We start from the raw sequence: 22,716 nt of genomic DNA on the forward strand, positions 1-22,716 counted from the left end.
TCTACCAGGCTGGATCAATTATGTTGACAGATTTTCAGGTTTTGGACATTTTTGAGTGTTGAGTCAATTAACAGCCTGTGTTCAGGAGTAGTGGTATTTTATAACATTTTGCAGATCATGTTTCAGCTGAAACCTGGATAAACCTGCAGGTGCAGTGTGGCACATTGATGGACACTTTCAGTTTAATATTCTAATAGGGAAATGCTGATCACTGGTGTAAATAGCCCACTGTGGTCATCTTAAAAACAAAAAAGCATGAGTAATATTTATTGGGGGACGGGGGGTGTTTAACACTAGGAAGTTGAGGTCCATGCCTTGGAAAGACTAAGCAATTGGGTGACTATCAGAGGAAGTCTATACAGCCATTGGTAATGAGCAATGAGCACATGTTCTCTCAATTAAGAAAATATAACAATTCAACATGGGGAGAATGAATGACATGGGGACAATGAATGAATGTAGAATTTAAAATAAAATATATACAGCTAGTCCCCGACTTAGGAACACCTGACTCATGAATGACCTGCCAATACGAATGGCCTGAAAATGTGAAATTAGATTCTGTGGGAACAAGTGATTTTTTTTTCCAAAAAGCCTTGCAGTTTTTTTTAGAAAATTGATTTAAAGTGATTCAAAAAACAAATGGTTTTTGAATTGGTAAAATTACTTTTTACTGCAGTACACTGAAAGCACAGGGAGACACAGGCGACACAGTGGGTGGAGAGAGGGGGGCACTGAAGGCATTGGGGGTACAGAAGTGACACAAAGGTACCGGGAAGCATATAGGAGGGACGGGGCATAGAGATGGCACAGTGTTTTGACTTTTGGACAGATTCAGGTTAAGAATGATCCTACAGTCCCTATTTTGTTTTGTTTGTCAACCAGGACTACCTGTATAAATGTGTGTGTGAGTGTGTGTGTGTGTCACCCTCCCCAGCTTTGCTTGCATCAGACACCTTCAAAACTGCACCTACAGCAGGTAGTTCATCATCCTCCTCCTCACACTTTACGTCCATAGTGTCGCCTAACTCAGACATATGAGGTGGTGTAACTTGCTTAGCGCTTTCATCTTGTTGTAACAATAATAGCTGTGAATCAGTGAATTCACCACCAAATAACTCCTGCAAAGTGTCAAATGCAGCGGTTGTGGTGCTTGTAGTAGTGCTGGTGGCTGCGGAAGATGAGGTGTTCTGTGTTAAATAGTCAACCACATCCTGACAATCTTGGGAGTTGATGGGACATGCCTTCTTCTGAGCACTGTACTTTGGTCTAGGGCCGCACAAAATCACATCAGTATGACCTCAAACAGACCTGTCGGGCAGCCTGTCTCTGGCTCTGCCTTTGCCTGTTGTTTTGTCCATATTGGGGGGAATAAAGTGAAAGGTATGCAGTGACTTGACTAATTCAATGTGCAGTCACACATGTGCAGTGAAAGGTGTGCAGTGACTGGTATTACACTACAATGTGCAGCTGTCACATAGGTGCAGTTAGCAGGTATGCACGGACTGGTATATTAAACAGCGTGCTGTCACACAGGTACTGTGAATAATTATGCAATGACTAGTATTACAAATGTGCAGCTGGCACACACACAGGTACTGTGAACAGGTATGCAGTGACTGGTATATAATATAACACTGAGTGCGGTCACGTAGGCGCACTGAACAGATATGCAGTGACTGGTATCAATACAATGTGCAGCTGTCACACACACACAGGAACCGTGAACAGGTGCAGCTAGTGACTGGTATGTAATATAACACTGCTTGGGGTCACGTAGGTAGGTGCACTACTGAATAGGTGTACAGGGATTGGTATTACAAATGTGCAGCTGTCACACACACGTACCGTGAACAGGTGCAGTGATTGGTGGTATATAACACTGCGTGCGCTCACATAAGTAGGTGCACTGAACAGGTAGGTATGCAGTGATTGGTATTACAAATGTGCAGCTGCCACACACATAGGTACCGTGAACAGGTACATTGACTAGTGGTATATAACACTGCATGCGCTCACATAGGTAGGTGCACTGAACAGGTAGGTATGCAGTGATTGGTATTACAAATGTGCAGCTGTCACACACACAGGTACCGTGAACAGGTGCAGTGAGTGACTGGTATATAATATAACACTGCTTGCGGTCACATAGGTAGGTGCACTACTGAACAGGTATGCAGGGATTGGTATTACAAATGTGCAGCTGTCACACACACAGGTACCGTGAACAGGTGCAGTGACTGGTGGTATATAACACTGCGTGCGTTTACATAGGTAGGTGCACTGAACAGGTAGGTATGCAGTGATTGGTATTACAAATGTGCAGCTGCCACACACACAGGTACCATGAACAGGTGCAGCGAGTGACTGGTATATAATATAACACTGCTTGTGTTCATGTAGGTAGGTGCACTACTGAACAGGTATGCAGGGATTGGTATTACAAATGTGCAGCTGTCACAAACACAGGTAGTCAATGAATGTGCTGGGCCTGGCAGTGGCACAGTAGGAATTACCAAGGGGCCAAGGTCCAGCAGCTGCGAAAAAAAAATAGATCACAAGAACAACATTAGCTGTCAAAAGAGCTGATGAGGAGTGCTTTTTAGCAATAAGTATGAGCAAGGAGCAAGTTAATAAGCCTAACACAAGAGCCTAACTAAGCTTTCCCTATGCCAGCAGGTTCTCTCCCTTGTCTAATTACTGCAGCCACACGAGTGAAAAGGCTGACGCTGCCTGCGTTTTATAAGGGGGGCTCCAGAAGGGAGTGTAGCCTGATTGGCTACCCTGTGTCTGCTGACTGTGATGTAGAGGGTCAAAGTTGACCCTAACGATGTAGTATAGGGGCGGGTCGAACTCGCATATAGTTCGAGGTTCACTTCGAACGCGAACCACCGAAGTTCACGTGAATAGGTTCGCAGTCAAACCGTTCGGGCCATCTCTAGCTGTGAGGTGATAACCATCTGCAGCCCAAATCTCCATGCTGATTGTCTTTTCACAGGGGGCTCACATAGCATTAGGCAGGACATATTAGATGTTTTAGAGGAAGACATGGGTCACAACTATCACCTATTAATGAATGAAACAGTCACAGCTATAATCCTGGGGTTCTTCATCACAATGCTCTAGCGCTTTTGTTCACTATTAAAGGAAACACACATGACCATCACTAAAATTCCCCTTGAAATGACACCTGCACCACGCCACTCTCAGCTTATACTTGAGTCAATAACTTTTTTCAGGTTTTTTTTAGGTAAAAGTTGGGGGTCGGCTTATACTCGGGTTGGCTTATACTCTATTATATACAGTATACAGTTTCTCAGAATGTATCTACTACCTATAAATAGGTATACCTAGGTATAGGTGCTCACCGTATAGGTAGCTAGGTATAGGTGCCTCAGTATAGATAGCTAGGTATAGGTGCTGCCAGTAGAGGTTAGCTAAGTATAGGAGCCTTCAATATAGGTAGCTAGGTATAGGTGCAGCCAGTATAGGTTAGCTAGTTATAAGTGCCCCCCCCAGTATAGGTGATGGAGGGGGGATATGCAACCACACTGGGACTCAGCCACAGGGGGGGGGGCTGACTTCTCCCACCCTCCACGCTCCCACCTCTTGACAGAGTAATCACAGCGAAGGACTCGTATGAGCAACTCACCTCCCTTCCTGCTCCAATTACCGATCACTTGCCACTTGTCTCCTCTGTCTGCATAGCCTTTTATACACTCTCTACTTCCTACTAATTAGAAAGTAGAGAGAGTAAGCAACTATGTAGACTGGGGAGATCAGCGGCAAGTGATCAGCACTTGGAGCGCGAAGGGAGGTGAGTTTTTCATACTCTGCAAAGAGGGGGTAGTATGGAGGGGGGCCCCGGGGAGAGGGAGGGAGAAGTCGAGTCCCCCTCCCTGAGTCTTAGTGCAGTCGTGGCTACCCTCTCCATCACTGCAACCCCTCCATCACAGCGACCCAGGTGGAGCCTCACTCGGCCTGCCCCTAGAAATGGGGCTGTCTGTGATGCAATGCAAGAAGCTGGAGGACATTTCCCAATAAAAAAAGGAATCTGCACCCTGACAGTTGTCACTGGATCAGGTGTCCACATTTGGAAATGTATCCAAATTCTTGCTTAGGTGACCATCACATTTTGAAATCCATACTAACAAGGCATGAGGTGAAATTTCAGTAGCAATAAGAACACACACACTGAAATAGGAACTTTACATGCAAGTAATTTTCTTTCATTATGTACCCATACTTTACAGTAATCTTCAAAACATTGGTTGATTTTGCATGATTTGCCCTTATTCAATTCACTATTCTCCTAAGTTTTCTCCAATGGGATCATTTTCCATTTTCTGTATGTATCATCTCTCTCAATTGAAGAAGTACCAACAAGTAGGCAAAGAAGTACTGTCAAAGTTATTATGAGTATTTTGAGCATTTCCTTGCTCACTGGTGGCTTAAAAGGCATTTTATTAACCACATGTAAAATATCACCTAGGAGAAAACTTAGAAGAAAAAGTGAATTGTATAAGGGCCCATGTTTTGCCCTTTCTATATGTTACATGTGACAAAACTATTTTCCTATTCTAATGAATGTATCATCTTGCATTCTTAGAAATTGAATTTTTATTTCTAGCAACAGCAGTAGTAGTAATAGTAGCAGCATCAGTAGTAGTAGTAGTAGCAGTAGCAGCAGCAACAGCAACAGCAACAGCAACAGCAGCAGCAGCAGCAGCAGCAGCAGCAGCAGCAGTATATATTAATAGCTATTCATTAAATATAGATGCTAAACTGAGCAAATATGTTAAGGCATCTTCGTCTGAATGAACATGACTTATTCAGCTGTTTTCTTAATTATTAAACTGTTCCCTTCCTTACACTGCATGCTTAACTTGATTTTTCTATTTCTGCTTTGCTATGTAGATTTACATGATATATGAGAAATGCTATCAACGTTGACACTGATTTATAAATAAAATAGTTGCAGTGCATTGTACTATGGATGAAAAACTACATGGCCATTCATGTATAGTTAAGTGGTAGTGATAGTAATATATTTGTTACTGTACAGTTCATGGTTTCAATTTCACAAGACTGTTATTTTACTTTGTAAGCTTCGCTGGCTAGTTGATATGTCTTTTCTGATTTTCCCTATTAATAGTACTATGACCCAATGCTCGCATAATATTTATAAGCTAAATTATAAAGAGTAAATTGGATAATGGTTGTTATTGCTGTGGTAGTTTTCTATTTTTGCAGCAGCTAACTTTCTGTTAATAGTCAGTAATAAGTACTACTGGCTACCAGTGGTGTCACACAGTACTGATAAACTTATCTCCCACTATTTGTATGCCAAGTATTGACTGTGAATGCTCCAGATAATTCATTTTAAAAGTACCGTTGAATTTCTCCTTCCCAGTCTGTTACTAACTCCTCCATTTGCCATTTGCCTAACATAACATCCTCATTTCTGCCACTGATACTATTGTTGAAGTGTACCATTATGTAAAACTAAAATAGAAATATTTTGGCTAGAGTGGGAAAAGAGAAGACCATGGGGTAGGTCACTTCTGCCTTCAAGCTGAACTTCCGGTTGTAAGAGCGGAAGTGTTGGAAGATGGAGAGCGTTGTACAGTGCATCAGTTACAGGTGACAACACAATTAAGACAACCACCAACATTTACCAGTATAGGCTGCTTAGATTAGGCCCCCTCATAATAAAGTTATTGGCAAAGTTTTCAGTGAGCAGGTTGAAAATTGGCCACGGTCTTGAGACAGTGAAACTGAAGGACATACTGGTTAAAGCTCCTAGTTAAAGTTAGTTACATACTAGAAGGGTTAGTGTTAGGGGTATGGTTGCTGGAAATCAGCTTTCATTTTTAGGCTCAGTAGGTTAGGATTAGACATTATAAAAGCATTACAGTTGAGTGAGAACTTAACATTAGGTATCAGGATGCAGATAGCATGATGGGTATGAGGGGAGGGGTAGATAAAGTAAGGTTAAAACACTGAAAATGGTAAAAGATTATGAGTAAAACAAACCTAAACTGAAGAAAACAAATAAGAAACCTCAGGAGAGGGAAGCCTCTAAATAATTTAGAGGCTTCTCAGATCCTCCTGATTCCCACCATTTCATTGCTGGGTTCCTCTAAGCATATCCAACAATAGCTTGCTGGATACACTCTCATGGCCATGCTCCGTCCAAGTACGACCTTCATTGTACTGGGCATTGTACAAAGCTTGGTTAGCCCATTCCCAGTAGAACAAAGCAGCAAAAGCTAAACTTTGTCCACTGTGCACCACCCCACCTTTGTTCTGTTGGGCATGTGCTGACCATACTCATGTATGCCAAAGATGAAGAAGCTCAAACTTGGACAGGAGCGGGGACACAGAGAACAAGAGGGTCCTGGGTAACAGGCATATTTGGGAAGCATATGGACTACCTAGAGACTTCCCACTACTTAGGTGAGCATTTTTTTTTCTCACAGATTTGCTTTAAGCTTTAGACATTCAGAAAGGGTTTAACACTGTAGTGGATTAGGCATCAGAAATGGGATCTACCTTAGGGATTGGCATTGGAACACAGATAAGAAAAATGTAGCAAACCCAAAATAGTATAGTATATTAATACTCATCTTACCAGAAGCCAAATCAACCATGTTGATATATACCATATATACCCATATAAGGTTCATGACATGATGAAGTGGAATTTGGCACTTCTATACATAATAAAATGTTCTGTAGTTTCTCATTTTTTAGTAGAAGGATGTCTACTCCCTCTGCGTCTGATTTCACACAATTTAAGTAATGTCAAAGGGGTAAACAAAGCATTATCTGACAAAGTACAGAAAATTTGTCAGGGAACCAAATAATGCAATTACAATTTGTAAACTAAGACCATGCAATGCTAATGATTTAGGCAAGGCTTCGCCAATATCAAGAACTGTGAGATCTAATTAGACTTTACACCAACTTTCCCACCACAAATCAAGATTTAAATGTGTTTCTCGTTCCACTTATAGCCACAGTTTTATTTGTGTACTAAGTGAGTTATATCCCACAAGAGTCCTGTTAGTGCTAAATGTTATGCCTGGCAGTGATCATTTGTCTTTGAGGCTCGCCATATTCCTCATATGAAACTGTAAATTGTCTTTACACTAAAGCCTGAATAACACTGACTCAGCAGGAGATCCTGTAATATCATTAGCAGCTAGAAAATTCCTTGTACTTATCAGTAAAAGCAGCAGGCCCAGTCTATTTTAAACAATGTCACAAGTGAAGCTTGATTTTTGGTTGCATATATATGATTCACATTGTGAGTATTCCAACAGAAACCTAAGGCGAAACACAAAGAGCTGTTATTTCCCATTATCCAGAATTGCCTTCATAAATGTTGATATATTTATAGAAGAAAATTCCAGGCCCACAACAGGAATTCATTTGAATGTTCATTTTAATATGCAAAACGCTTTACAGCCTTTTAAACCTTTGCATTATCTTCAGTAAAAGCAGGTGCATGGATGGAGCCCATGCAGAGTGTAGCTTGGCCAGAACAGCTCATGCTAAGTATTTGTATAAAAATCAATTATCCCAACGTATTAAGTGCATACATATGATTAAAAAGGCACTAAATACACCAGCTAGGTAGCTGTGGGGTCTTTGCTGAACATATGAAATTATGATATAAAAGTGAGACTTGTACCAACCCACACAATACAAATATTGCTAATATTTTAACAGAAAGAAGGTCTTGCTCACCCTGTATATGAACATTTGTGTTGTGTGTATGTGTTTTTGCTTGTTTGTGTGTGTTTTTGCTGGTTAATGTGAGTGTATGTGTGTGCTTGTGTGTGTCAATTGATTTAAATATTAACATACTGCTAGGGATCATTTGCATTTATAAGTGGTCTTGCATTGTAAGCTCGTATGGGCAGGGCTCTCTCACACTTTTAAGCCTTGGATTGTGTTGATCATTTTTGTATCTTTTACTTTGTTATACATTTTAGTCATCATGTTACATTTGTCATTATAATCACCAATTCTGTATTTTGCACCAGTGTCCATATTTGATGTATATAATTGTCTGTATTATTATGTACCCCATTTTTGTTTCTTACTTTGTACAGTGCCTCCGCCAAGGAATATGTTGGCACTTTATAAATTAATAATAATAATAATAACTGCAATCATAAAAAAAAACAATTGCTTCCTTTGTGATATAGTTTGACCATGACCATAACCACTGACCATTTAATACATCTTCTTTGCCGATTGAGCTCCACCTTGTCTGCTAGTTTTTAAATTAGTCTCTTTTCCTGATCCTGCATTACTGATAGTTAATGAATCCCAAATCCAGAATGTTCTTCTTAGTTTACAGTTTTGATAGCATTGAAAGTGGTTAGACATTTGTTTTTCATTGCTGTTTTTGTCCCCATTATAGATATTTTCCCTCATTCCTTGTCTCTGGATTATCCATGGATCTATATGCTTTCATGTGAAAACTGAGAGCCCAGGCAACAGGGGATGAGGATCAACAATACAATGGTATCTGGTGATTCTAACTCCTCTGCTCTTGTAGAAAGAAAAAAACAGTTATATATGTTGCTTTCTTTGTCACTCCCGAAGATTATTCTCTACTTCCTGTTGGGGTAGGAAGTGATGGACATTTTCAAAGATAAGGATACAGGGCAGCAATAAAAAAGGCAAAAGCAATCCCTTCTCCTCATTACACACTAATAGTAAAATTAAGTTAAGAAACCCTGTGCATGTAACTAAAACCTCGCAAGCACGGATTTAATAAGCCTGTTGTGATTCAAGTAAAGGTTTCAAACATTGGTTGCCTAACAGCATTTATATAAATACATACAGGATAACTACTGATCAGTGCTCCTGTAATGTTTTCTGTAGTGTGTTTGTGAAGACTCTTTGCGGATTAACACAAATTATTTTGCTTGCTCAGCATTCAGGTGTATATTACATAAGTAATGGTCAAAACATTTACTGCCTATTTACATAATAACAGAGATGTGGGAAACCTATACAATTTATTTTAGTCCCAGCCCAACCTGACATCATCAAATGTCATGCAGTCATCATGATTCAGTAATGGGTTCCTTGCAGCCACAGAGATGTTGAAGTGGAAAACCTCTCTAATGCATTTTTGAAAAGCACGAAGGTCTAACTGTTTCATATGTATGAGTTTTATGTCTATAAGAGTTCAAACTGATGCTGTGTCAGGGATTGTTGAATATTAACCTATGATATATACTGTGCTGAGCAGAGAATATATGAGGCTCAGGTAGACCACACAATCAATCTGCTACCGTCCAGTACACAAGGGGATGGAGAGGCTCACCCAGTGTAATAAATGATTCACCTGTTTAAAATCTCTGGGATAATAACTCCACTACCACATGCTATTGCTTGAATGCACAGAAAATGGATCAGATTTCTACATTGAAACATACTATAACTGAACATGACGTAGAATAATAATGTCTTTCTACCAAATTAATTGTAAGTGTTCTTATTTATGCTGTTGACTTACTGTACCAATGGGAAATAGATGTCACGCATGTCTTTAGTTAGTAATGCATCTATTTATAACAGTATGTGAATGCATGACAAAAATGTTAATTATAGAAGCACTGGAAGTAATGTTCTCTAATCCGTCAAATGAAAATAATATATGGCATATGTCATGATCATTGTTTCATGTTGATATTTTTTTTTGTAAACTGCACTGATCTTGGAATCTTATGACACTGGGTTCTTTACAGTAAAATGAAGATGAACAAATATTCAGATATGACAGCTGTGATAAGTTAACATCGAGTCAAATAATCTGTATAATGGTTTGATAGATTATTCTGCCCACCTAAAAAACTCAGACTAGAATAAAGGTTGGCAGATCTTTAACTCATGCTACCATTCCATGTCTAGATGTGTTTTCATCTTTAACTTGCTCTGACATTAGCTTGCATGCACAAGTAAAGAACTATTTAGTAAAATAAATATACTTTGTTCTCATAAATTTATACTTGTGGCAGTTAGGAAGCAAACCAGGCGATAAGCTGCAGAGTCACATCTGGAGTCCCTTCTTACTTATCACTACTGGTACATTACATTGATAGGTGGCCTTATTGACAGACAGTGGGATTTGGCAGCTTGGACACGTGGATAAAACCAAGCATTGCTTAAATCAATAGCTGTGCTGAGGTACATGCGGACATAGCTGCACTGTGGTCTTCCTAGCATTTATGACATTGATATAATGAATAAAATAAATACAGTAGAGAACCTATTTACTTTAAGGGTTAAAGGCTTAAGACAAAGGTTTTTCCTTTCTACTCTACCAAGTAAAAGTGAAGTCTAAGCATCAGCTTGAGTCTTATAAACCTTGTGGACTTACAACATTAAATTACGGTGTTACTTGCAGTGAGTGCATTGTTAGATAAATATTAAGATACTAGAGCAGATATGTCATTAAGAAGGCATTTAGGAAGGTTAAAAGGAACTGGTGTAGGCTGCCATCAGGGACGGTTTTAGGTAAAATGGGGCCTTGAACAAAAATGAACATGGGGTCCTATACATTCCCATAATGTACCGACAGTAAGTTTGTGACTACTACAGTACCTGACTTTTGAGCTTTGGGCCCTAGGCAATTGCACAGTTTGGCCCTTTGGAAGCTCCTGCCCTGGCTGCTATCCAGGACTAAAATTTCCAAGGATACCAGCAACATTTATAGAATGCAATTTGAGTGAGAGGATGTGGTACAATCACTCCAGGTTCTGAAACAGAAATATATGTTCCCTGACATCCTCTTACATGTCCATCACCACAGAGATAAATTCTTGCTCCAAAAAAGCGGGGAATTGTGACTGGGAATGTAACAATTTTCTTCATAGTAACCAACATATGCAGAAATAGAGTAACTTATTTCTCCAAATCGTAATCCAAATGGCAAACAAGTGAACTTCAAACGTCCGCACAATTTTAGAAAATCATATCTGACTAAATACTTACATGGAAAAATAATTTAAAATGGAATATAACATTTCAATTGTTTGTGGTGTTAAAAGTAAAATTCCACTTTTAAAAAATGCTATAAGATTGATTAGTGCTATGCAAGTCCTCAGTCGCCCAGAAACTGGGAACCAACATAGGCACCAATGTTAATTGTTATAATTAGCAGCTACAGTGGGTAATTTGGGTGCTAGAGGCATTGAAAGTGGCAGTTAGTGGCCATAGTGCTGGAGATCAGTTACTATGCAGCTGAACTGGATAGTATTGGTGACTGTGTCGGTAGCGGCAGTGGGATTTGGCTATTGTGTAGCTGTACTCCGATCAATGTAATTTTCTGTAGGGATATCAGTAGTGAGTCCAGTTAGTGGTACTGAATAGCGGTGGTGTTATTGCGAGGAATAGGTAAGGGGTAGATTAGTATTAGGCATAGCTGTGGGGTAGGTTAATGTTAGCCATAGATTGGGAGGTAGATAAGTGTAAGAATTGAAAAAGATAGGCTACTAGTAGAATATCAGTAACATTACTGATATCCTACTATTAATTACTGGCAACAGTAGAATATCAGTAACTGTACAAATATTCTACTATCAACAATATATTGAACCCAAAACAATGTGGCACATTTAAATGTATGCTAACAAAATCCTTTCCAATGTGTGAATCTAAACTGAAGGGATAGCTATTATATAAACCTAAATATAAAAATATACTTGCACACTAAAGTGTTGCACACAAGCTAGATGGATCTTGCTGGATGCCCCCTAATGCGATAGTGAGAGATCCGGATTGGTGGATAGTCTCGACTGAGTACATGCCCACCACATTTTATTCCTACTCATCCTGCCGGCTCGGTGCCTCTCCATTATGCACCATGCCGCTATCCATTCTCCCCCCTCTATAGCAACAGAATGACACCTGAGAGATGGAGTCCTGATCTCTGGAGATGATGGCTACTGTGCATGTGTATGCTCTATAATTCTTATATTCTACTGTACACAATTAAAATAGGAATTTCAATGTATATATTTATATGCAACTAATCCTGGATTTTCATGGAAAACTGTTGCTCCTGCACCTGTTGCCTGCAAAAATAAATGCATGCTACGGTATATAAAAATACTGAAACATTGTTAAACAAACTTGGCAAGCGTATTCGATAAACAATGCAAATAGAACAAACCACAGTGACTTAACACACAGACTCCAGCCTGAATACACTTAATTGAATACAGAGTAGAACAAGATTGATTTTCATTGGCTGCTATTAGTACATTTTACTCCTTGAACTGCTTTACGGAGTGAGCGTGTCATTGTGAAAAGTAGAATACAATACAGCATTTTAAAATGTCCTGTACAAATAATAGATCTTAAACTGCAATTCTAACTATGTAAATAGAAACTGTAATTTGTGTGTGCTTCATTTTATAAAGATATAATACAGTATTTACTGTTTCATTTCAGCTCTGCAGTTCATTTCTAAGATTCCACATTTTCACCTGAACTGTTTCTGGGGGTGTCCTATAGACCCCACTGTGGGATAGCTACACCAGTGCCCTTTGGATTAATATGGTCACTGGGGGATAAGCAAGGACCTCCACAGTATGTATAGGGTCTTCAAGCACTGACGGGACACCACCTGGGGTGTGTCATACTTATAGACCCCCCCCCCCCCATACGTGTTATTTTAACCCATAAAAATGAGTTATCACTTGTAGTTCATGCCAATAGGGCTTGTCCCTCTGGGCTAAGTGTTTGACATTTCTAAGATTGCCAACAGCACATTCAAATTTCATTTCTTTTGCAACCATGGCATCAGTATGTTGGTGCTGTTTGGTGTGCAAAACACCCCTAACTTCCATGCCACTGCAGGTATAATTACAGTAGTAGCACAAAGCAGAAATGAATAACGTCACATCTCCCAATGTCTCTTTTTCTTTTAACAAACTTATCACAGATCAGGAAATTATAGTAGACTGACACTACCATTTACAATTTGTAAACACTGCAATAGCTTAAGGTGGCGAAACATGATACAATAAGATGATTCGATTTTATGGCAATTCAATAAAACTAATCAGATTTCCAAAAACATTGAAAGCTTTTTTTTTTATTTGAGAAAGAAATCTGGATTTCCCATTTTTATTTGATAAAATTGATCAGGAGTGGTGACTTTTTTTCTGATAATTTTTTATGAAAATTGAATGGTGTGTGGTAGGATGTCAAATTTTTTGTATATTCGGTGTGTGGCCACCTTTATATTTGCATGAATTCAACAGAACAAGCTAAAGAAAAAGTATCACAGGCTAAATCTAAAGGTGGCTACGCACCATACATTTTTTTTATTTTATTTTGATTTAATTTGTGCATTCCGATCCAATTTTCCAATTGATTGGAAGTTTTGATCAGAATTGTTGAGGTACCACACACATATTTTCGAGATTGCAGCAATTTCAGCATAAAAGATTGTAAACTCCGAAAAAATTGGTTGGCTAGAAAAATGGATATAAAAATGTACTGAATAGTTACATAGAATTTTTTCTGGTTGAATACAATTTCACACACCATACAATTCTGGTTAAGATTGGTCTGAATTTTCCAACATGTCCAATCTCAAAAAAGTAAAAAAAAAAATAGAAACTCCATTGGATTTCTCGACTGAAAACAAAAAAACATTCAATTTTTCAGGACAACCGATTATATTTATCGAATTGGTGCAAAATCAGATCTTTTATTTGTCTGGTGTGTGGCCTTAAATAGGATTGGGACTGTACATAAGCAAGCCTATCTCATAATGGGCTATATAATCACTAAAAGCTAGAAAAAGTGTATTGTGCATAGTAATAGAGCGAAAATGACAATATTCTTTTTGCATTAAATTTTGTGAAATTAACTTTAACCACTTCCGGATACCGGGTGGTTTTGCTGATCGGTGCTGTGTGGGCTCTCCAGCCCGCAGCACCGATCAGCTAGCAGCCAGGCCGATCAGACTTCCCCCCTTTTTTCCCCACTAGGGGGATGTCCTGCTGGGGGGGTCTGATCGCCGCCGGCTGCTTGCGCTTGCGGGGGGGGGCTCTCTTCAAAGCCCCCCTCCGCAGCGCTTCCTGGCCGCCTTCCCCTTCCCTCCCTCTACCTCCCCCTGTGAGCGGCGCAGGACGGAATTCCGTCCTGCGCCTGATGGGATAGGCTTCAGCCTATCAGGTGCCGGCGGTCCCCGGCCAATCAGAGGTCGGGGATCGCCGATCTCCGCCACGGCGCTGCTGCGCAGCAGCGCCGTATACATGTAAACACCGGGGAAGATGTTCCCCGTGTGTTTACATTTACCCTGCGAGCCACGATCGGCGGCTCGCAGGGTGTTCACGGAGACACCCTCCGTGAACTGACATGGAACGGCCGCTCATACGAGCGGCCGTTTCCATGCAATCCACTTCAGGATTCAGGGGCGTAGTTAAGCGTACGCCGAATCCTGAAGTGGTTAATTTAGGTTTTCAACCGAAAATGCCATAAAAAAAAAAAAGTTTTGTTTTTCGTATTTTTGCACTTTTCATGAATATTCACATTAAAAGTATAGAGTTTTTGCAATACAATGTTTGTGGTAAAAATATTGTGAATTATCATGGAATAGATTTTTTTGTATTTTCATGAAAATCGCACAATTGTGAAAATACAAGCTAGTTTTGCAAAAATGTTCTCAAAATCGAAAAAAGCATTTTTGATGCGAAAATGACTTTGGCAAAAATGTGCATGTGCCACTGATGGCAGTTTTAACGGAATTTACGCAAGTGACATATACTTGCAATGTGCGTGTTACCTACATAATGGAAATTACGCTATGTGTGCAATACGGGCTACGTCACTTGCATATATACCAGTAACATTTATGTGCGTTCTGAGTGACTTTTACTGTCACTATAGTGTCCTCCAATAAGAATGATTTTTTTTTCTCTTTGCCAGCACCCATGTTTAGTACATTTAGTGTATTACTGCAAGGTAGAGTAGACAATCTCTCTGAGTAATGATGACTTGAGCATTCTGATAAACCCCTTGTTATCATGAAAATGTAAGTAAGGGCCCTTCCACACTTCAAGTGCTTGATCCAATTTTTGAAGCACATGCATTTTGCTGATTGCAAGGGCACCATACTTAACATAGTAATCACGTTGTCCTGTACATAGTGATTTTTAACTCAATTGTAAATATAGTGCATGCTGCAGTTTGCCTGCATTTACAATTTGGTTAAATTTGGCAAATCGCATAGCAATTGTGGTGCTAGTGGGCAGCACGGTGGCGTAGTGGTTAGCTCTCTCGCCTTGCAGCGCTGGGTCCCTGGTTCGAATCCCAGCCAGGGCACTATCTGCAAAGAGTTTGTATGTTCTCTCCGTGTCTGCGTGGGTTTCCTCCGGGCACTCCGGTTTCCTCCCACATTCCAAAAACATACAGATAAGTTAACTGGCTCCCCCTAAAAAAAAAAAAATTGGCCCTAGACTACAGTACTTACACTACATAATATAGACATATGGCAATGGTAGGGATTAGACTGTGAGCTCCTTTAAGAGACAGTTAGTGACAAGACAATATATATATATATACACTGTACAGCGCTGCGTAATATGTCGGCGCTATATAAATAATAATAATAATAATAGTGCATGTGTTTTGCAATGCGATCTCCTTTTGAAAAAAACGTCTTGTGGCTTTTTTTCCATGTTGGGAAACGCAATTGTGCCTGCTGATCACAAAATGGAAGTGCGTGGGTGAAAATTGTGATCACAGTGCATTTCAGGTGTGCAAGGGTCCTTAAAGGACCAGTATCGCAAAAAATGTAAAATGTAAAATACATGTAAATGCATACAAATAAGAAGTACATTTCTTCCAGAGTAAAATGAGCCATAAATTACTTTTCTCCTACGTTTCTGTCACTTACAGTAAGAAGTAGAAATCGGACATTACCGACAGGTTTTGGGCTACTCCATCTCTTCATAGGGGATTCTCAGCATGATCTTTATTTTTTATAAAGACACTCTCTGAAAAGCATTTGTACAAAGATGCTGGCTAGCCTCCCTGCTCACCGTACACTTTTTTGGTAGTTGGACTCAGCAACTGCCATTCACTAAGTGCATTTAAAAATAACGAAAACTTCGAGAATCCCCCATGAGGAGATGGGCTTGTCCAAAACCTGTCGGTTCTGTCAGATTTCTGTTACCTACTGTAAGTGACAGCAACATGGGGGAAAAGTAATTTATGGCTAATTTTACTCTGGAAGAAATGTACTTTGTATTTGAATGTGTTTACATGTATCTAAAGGACTCACAAGGCAAAGATGGTAAAAAAAAATGTAAATACCTATTCAGTTTTATGTACGCGAGACTGCCGGTAATGAAGTCGGAGCTGGAGGAGGACTTAGAGCTGTGCAGCCGCACTTGCGGCTGTGAGAACTGCGCAGCCGCGGCCAGACCTGACGGACATCTTCATCTGGGGCAGCTGAGGATGACCCGAGGGATCGGGTCGGGAACCCCACGAGCCTGGGTATTGCTTTACAAGCGCGGCAGAATGGAAGGGGGGATCTGGATGGCATCCCCTAAGGGTCATAAAACTGAATAGGTATTTAACTTTTTTTACCATCTTCGCCTCGTAAGTCCTTTAAACGTTAATGATTTTTGCGATAGTGGTCCTTCAAAGTTTTGTCAGAAAACACATTCATAAACCTAGCAAGGGATGGGATTTCAGTAGTTTTAGACCATAAGCATCTCCATGCTTTCATCTACTTTTTTATCTGAAATCTCTTTGTTAACATTTTAAAATTTAAAGCGATAGTTTAAAAAATGCAGCATGGGGTCCTCTTCCTTCTGATTTTTTTTTACTTCAAACTATCAAATATCTGGGAGTCTTTTTTTAAAATTAAGCATCCCGATTCCACCATAAGGCATTCCCTGGCCCTAACAACATATGCTCATAAACAGAAAAGTCCCAATTCCCTCCTCCCCCTCCATCTATGCCGTGCTTTAAAGAAAAATTACCTGCCCAAACATTAACTTTTACTTTTTACAAACACTACATTACAAGGTTATATTGTGATCATAGCAACTTTGTGAGCTTTGACTTTACAGCGCACCTGAACTTAGAACTCCCTCTCTGCTCAAAAAGATACACAATGGTATAATAATAAACTTTAAAGAAAAAAAAAACTTACTTTGTTAAAGCTGATACAAATCCCACAATAAATCTGCAGTGTGTCTACTTCCTGCTTTCATGGAAGCAGACATATTGTTGATATCCTATGTTTACAAATTAGCTTCTCCGCAGAGGAGATTCCTGAGCTGACACAACTGAGAGATCAAATTACGGTGGTGATTTGTCACAGATGAGGGGGAATTAGACAGGCTAAACTCTCTAACATACAGGGTGCATTTCTCTATGTTTCCCTTCTGTCCTGTGCAAGACTTCAGGTCCACTTTAATGCAAATGGAATTTTGATCTAATCAGATTTAACCCAGAAATATGAAATACTGATAAAATTCTGTCAAAAGCCTAAATTGGCAATTCAAACCATCTCTAATGGTCATTAACCACTTCAGCCTTCAGTCGTTTTCACTTGAGCAATGTTCACCTCCCATTGATCAGCCTATAACTTTATCACTACTTATCACAATGAACTGATCTATATCTTGATTTTTCCGCCACCAATTAGGCTTTCTTTGGGGGGTACATTTTGCTAAGAGCCACTTTACTGTAAATGCATTTTAACAGAAAGAATAAGGAAAAAAACGGAAAAAATGCATTATTTCTCAGTTTTTGGCCATTATAGTTTTAAAATAATACATGCCTCCACAATTAAAACTCACGTATTGTATGTGCCCATTTCTCCCGGTTATTACACTGTTTAAATTATGTCCCTATCACAATGTATTGGTAGGTGAACAGAGGCGCCAGAAGGATAAAAGTACATAAAATTTTTAAAAAATTGCTGGGAGGAAGTGGTGGACTCGCCTCCGTTAAAGCAGACACCAAGGAATGTAAATATATAGATATACACATTTATTGAAAATACCCCAAAGATGCAATGCGTTTCACGGGCACAGCCCACTTCTTCAGGCAATAAGCAGGGGATAAACAACAGCAATTCAGTTATAGCAAGCAGAGCACCTCTTTTTTTTTTTTTTTTTTTTTCTATCACAATGTATGGCGACAATATTTTACTTGGAAATAAAAGTGCATTTTTTCCGTTTTGCATCCATCACTATTTACAAGCTTATAATAAAAAAAAAATAGAAATATTTCATGTTTACATAGATATTTAAAAATTTTAGACCCTTAGGGCCCTTTTCCACCTGCAGTCGCTAGCGTTCACGCTGAACGCTAGCGATTGCTGAATCGCAAAACCGGCGATTCCCCGACGTTTGCGGCCGCGATTTTGCTATGCTATGCGCTGCATAGCAAAATCGCGGCAAATATCGCTCCGCCTCGCGTTCGGGTAAAAAACGAATCGCGGTAGTGGAAATGACCTACTGCGATTCCTATGTTAAAAAGCAAACCGTAGCGATTGTAAAATCGCTAGCGGTTTGCGACTTTGCGATTCAGCCAGCGCAAACGCGCTGGTGGAAAAGGGCCCTAAGGTAAATATTTACATGTTTTTTTTTTTTAATTGTAATGTTTTTTTTTTATTATTATTAAACATTTTATGTGGGTATTTTTGGGAGGGTGGGATGCAAATCAATTTTTTTTGTACATATTGGTCTATTTTTTATTTTTTTTTGCATTTTCATGCAGTTAGCTTTTTGGCCACATGATGGCAGTGATGAGTTTGTTTACAATGACGTCACTCTAAGCATAACACGGACACTTAGAATGACGTCGGGGAAAATAGGAACAGAAAAACCTCAGCTTCCGTGCGAAGCTGACGGTTTTTCTCGGGAGGAGAGCAATCAGTGATCGGGCACCATAGCCCGATTCACTGATTGCCTGGCTAGCGAACCGCGGGCCGGGAGTGCGCGTGCACGCGTGCGATCGGCCGCGGGGGCGCGCGGCAGCGCACATGGCCTCCTGGGCGTAGCTAGTACGTCCAGGAGGCCAAAGTAGTTAAGGTAGTGTCTAATGCAACCTTACTCTTCCATCATCATTCTGTGGATTCAGGTCTGCTCTAAAAAGTTTTGAAAATAGATTTTTACTGACTTCCGGAAGACGATTGTTCTACTTGAGAAATATACAGCTTGTTTTTAATCATGTTTAGCAAATTGCAGTTGATGTTACTGAAGCTACCTTTCGGTCCTTTCATGCGTTTCACAGTACAGAACAGACATAAGCAACAACACCAATCTGCCCTGAAGTGTCAGAAAAGCTTACACATTTTTAGGGAACAATGACAAACTTTTAATTGGACTGCTGCTTGCCAGCTCATAGCATAAACAACTTGGCAATAGGCAATTGCAGGGAATGTTAAAAACGTAGAATAAAACTGATAGATCTGAAAGAAACAGTATGAAATAAAGTATCACTATCAGATTTTTGCTGCTACAACAAAAAGTATAAGCACAGCATAAGTGGTGCTTCTCATTTATTGCATCATTCTAAATATATTTTTAAAACTCTTACCTCTGTGAAAAGATGTCTCGGTAAGGGCTGCCATGTTGCAATGCTATGCCGTAGCCTCTATCTGCTATTGCATTTGCTACTGTGTAAAAGGAACAGTCTTGATCATTTATTGCCACGTACTCCAGCACCGCAGCGTCCCACACAAAAGCATAATTTCCATGTTTAACCTGTCAAAAGGCAACAGAGGTGAGGCTACAATCAATTTCTTCACCTTATTAATATTTCACATAGTGAGACTTTATTTCTGACATAGCAAAGTATGAGTAGAAGACATCAGTGCACAAAGTGTGAAATACTGTATTCCTACTTCCAATGGCATAGAGATTTTATTCACAAAATTGTACTATATATGAAGAATGTTGCTGGTTAACTATGTCTCTGCTTTACAAATCTAATGGATCACCTGCCAACCTGTTTTGATCAAAGCCCACCAGAATATTGGAGCACGCAGTTGATGCACAAGAGTGTGTTCCGTGTTTTTTAAATCCTAGGACTCATTATATTAGACCTGAAGGGAGGACTGTTATGTGATAGCATTTTTTTCATTCTATATGGTTTTATGATATTTTTCATATTCATTGTTTTACAGTTTTATGATTGTCTATAATGAGGATATGTAGATCTAAAACTCAACATATCATGATATGTATCGGACATAACTGTTCTTTCGAAACATTTTAATTACCAAAAATATGATGAAGCAAATCAATTACATGTAATACATGTTAAAAAGTTGAAATAAATAACATTTGTATGTCATAAAATGTCCACATGTAAACATGCTTTAATAAAGCAAACAAAGAAGAACTTTGTAAACATTTATTCACTGAATTGATAATTTCCAAGTAACGGATACAATACAGGATTTCTCATTAAATCTCTCTCCTCTGCATGAAACTTCCTCCCACTATACATTCACCACTCCCCAACACCTGATTAATTCAAAAACAGTCTTTAAAGAGAAACTATTAGCTATAAAATGCCCCCCCCCCCCCCAAAAAAAAAACCCCACATATGTAGGTAGATAAATACTTGCTCTACATACATAACAGATGTATTGTAATGTCCACGTTTTGATTTCTGTGATTTTTATATAGTAAATTAGAAGACTCCTGTTGCTGGCAGGGGCCATCTTGTGTCCTCTGGCTTGATCCTTCCTCCCCCCCTCCCGCATCCCCCTCCTCCACTGCACTGATTCTGTGCACAGCAGGGAGAAATAAATGCAGCAGGTACAGACTCACCTACTAATGGATCCAAGCACTGCTGTTCCCATCTACCCGCTGACGGTAGTGCAGAGAGTATAGAAGGATACTGCAGCGCATGGAACCATTATTAGGTGAGTCCGTGTGTGCCGCCTTTATCCTTCCCCAATGTTCAGCGAGGGGAAGAGGGAGAATGCGGCGGGCGGCAGAAGTGCAGAAGGGAGAGTCGCGGACATGCCACTAGAGGAGGGGGCAAAGGACAGTGACAGGAGATAGCCTTTGGCCCCCTCCCTGCACCCTAGAAGCCTTGCGACCATTAGAGAGAAGGGGAGACCAAGGCAGCCAATCAAAGAGGAGAGAAGTGAGTGACAGAGGCTTTAGCCAATCAGGCTGATTCAGCAAGCCTGTCACTTCTCTTTTGTGTCTGGGTACCATGTTAAAGCCTGGGGGCATGGGGAGAGAATATCTATATGAAAAAAAAGTAAGAATGATTTTAAACTTTTGAATTGCCTGGTTAGCATCCTTTCTACTAATATATCAGCCTGCAATAGAGAACTTATTGTGTATTTTATGCCCAACAGTTACTCGTTAAGCTACTCTTTTTAGGCAAGGATATAAATTAACTGAAGGCACACCCTGGTCCCTGACCAATATATAACTCCTTTAGAATGTAGCAATCATCAACAATCTATAATGTATACAGCTTGCTCAATACCCCAACTTGGCCCATATGCAATTAACTTTTTCTCCTGAGTTTTCTCCTATGAGACAATTTTTCATCTTCAGTTTAAAATAACTTTTCAGAACTTTACAACTGAAAAAATACCAAAAAGTAGGTGAAAAACTACAGTCAACATTATTTTGAGTATTTTCTTGCTTGTTGGTGAGTTAAAATGCATTGTATTGACAAGTTGGAAATCATCACCAAGGAGAAAACTCAGGAGAAAAAGTATATTGGTCGGGGTGTGCCTTCAGTTAATATATATTGTTGTCTGAAAAGGGGAGGGCAGTGTGTCTCTACCAATCCCCCTAGATTGTAAATTCACAAGGGCAAAGCTCCCTTTCTGATTGTTTCATGCAACTGCAATTTTTGTATTGTACAACGTTTTGGATTGTCATACATATGTTTTACTTACTTTGTCTTATGCGCTGTGTTGTAATTATATTGTACAACACAATATGATGGCACCATATACTGTAAATCAATAATACTACTAATAATAATAAAGACCATGCTCTCTGATCTTTAGCTCTTAGAATATTTATACACTATGCGTGTTGCTTTGCACAAAACGGGATCATGATGCAACAGTGTGGGAAAATAGCATCATGCGTACCGTGCAGGATTCAATGCATACAGTAAAGCAAACTCTCCACTAGGTATGCTTACATCGCAACTGTTAGCTGTGTTTCTAGTTGTGATTATGTAAAAAATAAAACTTTCCCAGAGTTCATAATATTTTACAAGCTTTCATATTTTTCTGGCAATATTCACTAATAAAGAGGCAACAGAAGAAAACTGAACAAGCAACTGCATCTAAATTATTACAACAGGCGTGGCATAGTGGATAGGACTCTGCCTTGCAGTGCTGGGTCCCTGGTTGGAATTCCAGCCACTATCTGCAAAGAGTTTCTATGTTCCAGTCTGTGTGGGTTTCCTCTGTGCACTCTGGTTTCCTCCCACATCTCAAAAACATACAGATAGTTGGCTTTTCCCTAAAACTGGCCCTAGACTATGGTGGACTATAGTAGGGACTAGATTATAAGGGACAGATAATAAAGCACTGCGGAACTGTGTAAAGCGCTGCAGAAGATGTCAGGGACTATATAAATAAATAATAATAATAACAACAGATAGTTCTCTTGGGTTTTTCCTGCTGAAGTGGCAACATAGTGCAATCTTTCC

At 39.6% G+C, this 22,716-nt stretch overlaps 1 protein-coding gene across 2 annotated transcripts in view; it reads right to left on the bottom strand.

Annotated features, from left to right (window-relative positions):
• GRID2 (glutamate ionotropic receptor delta type subunit 2) overlaps nt 1-22,716 on the bottom strand; it is a 724,654-nt gene that overhangs the window by 99,941 nt on the left and 601,997 nt on the right. For both annotated transcript variants that reach the window (XM_068270973.1, XM_068270982.1), the window contains exon 12: nt 19,609-19,775. In XM_068270973.1, the coding sequence (XP_068127074.1) occupies nt 19,609-19,775 (167 nt within the window). The remainder of the gene's footprint in view (nt 1-19,608; nt 19,776-22,716) is intronic.

This window comes from Hyperolius riggenbachi, chromosome 1 (assembly GCF_040937935.1).
Source record: "Hyperolius riggenbachi isolate aHypRig1 chromosome 1, aHypRig1.pri, whole genome shotgun sequence".
In the NCBI taxonomy this organism is placed as follows: Eukaryota; Metazoa; Chordata; class Amphibia; order Anura; family Hyperoliidae; genus Hyperolius; species Hyperolius riggenbachi.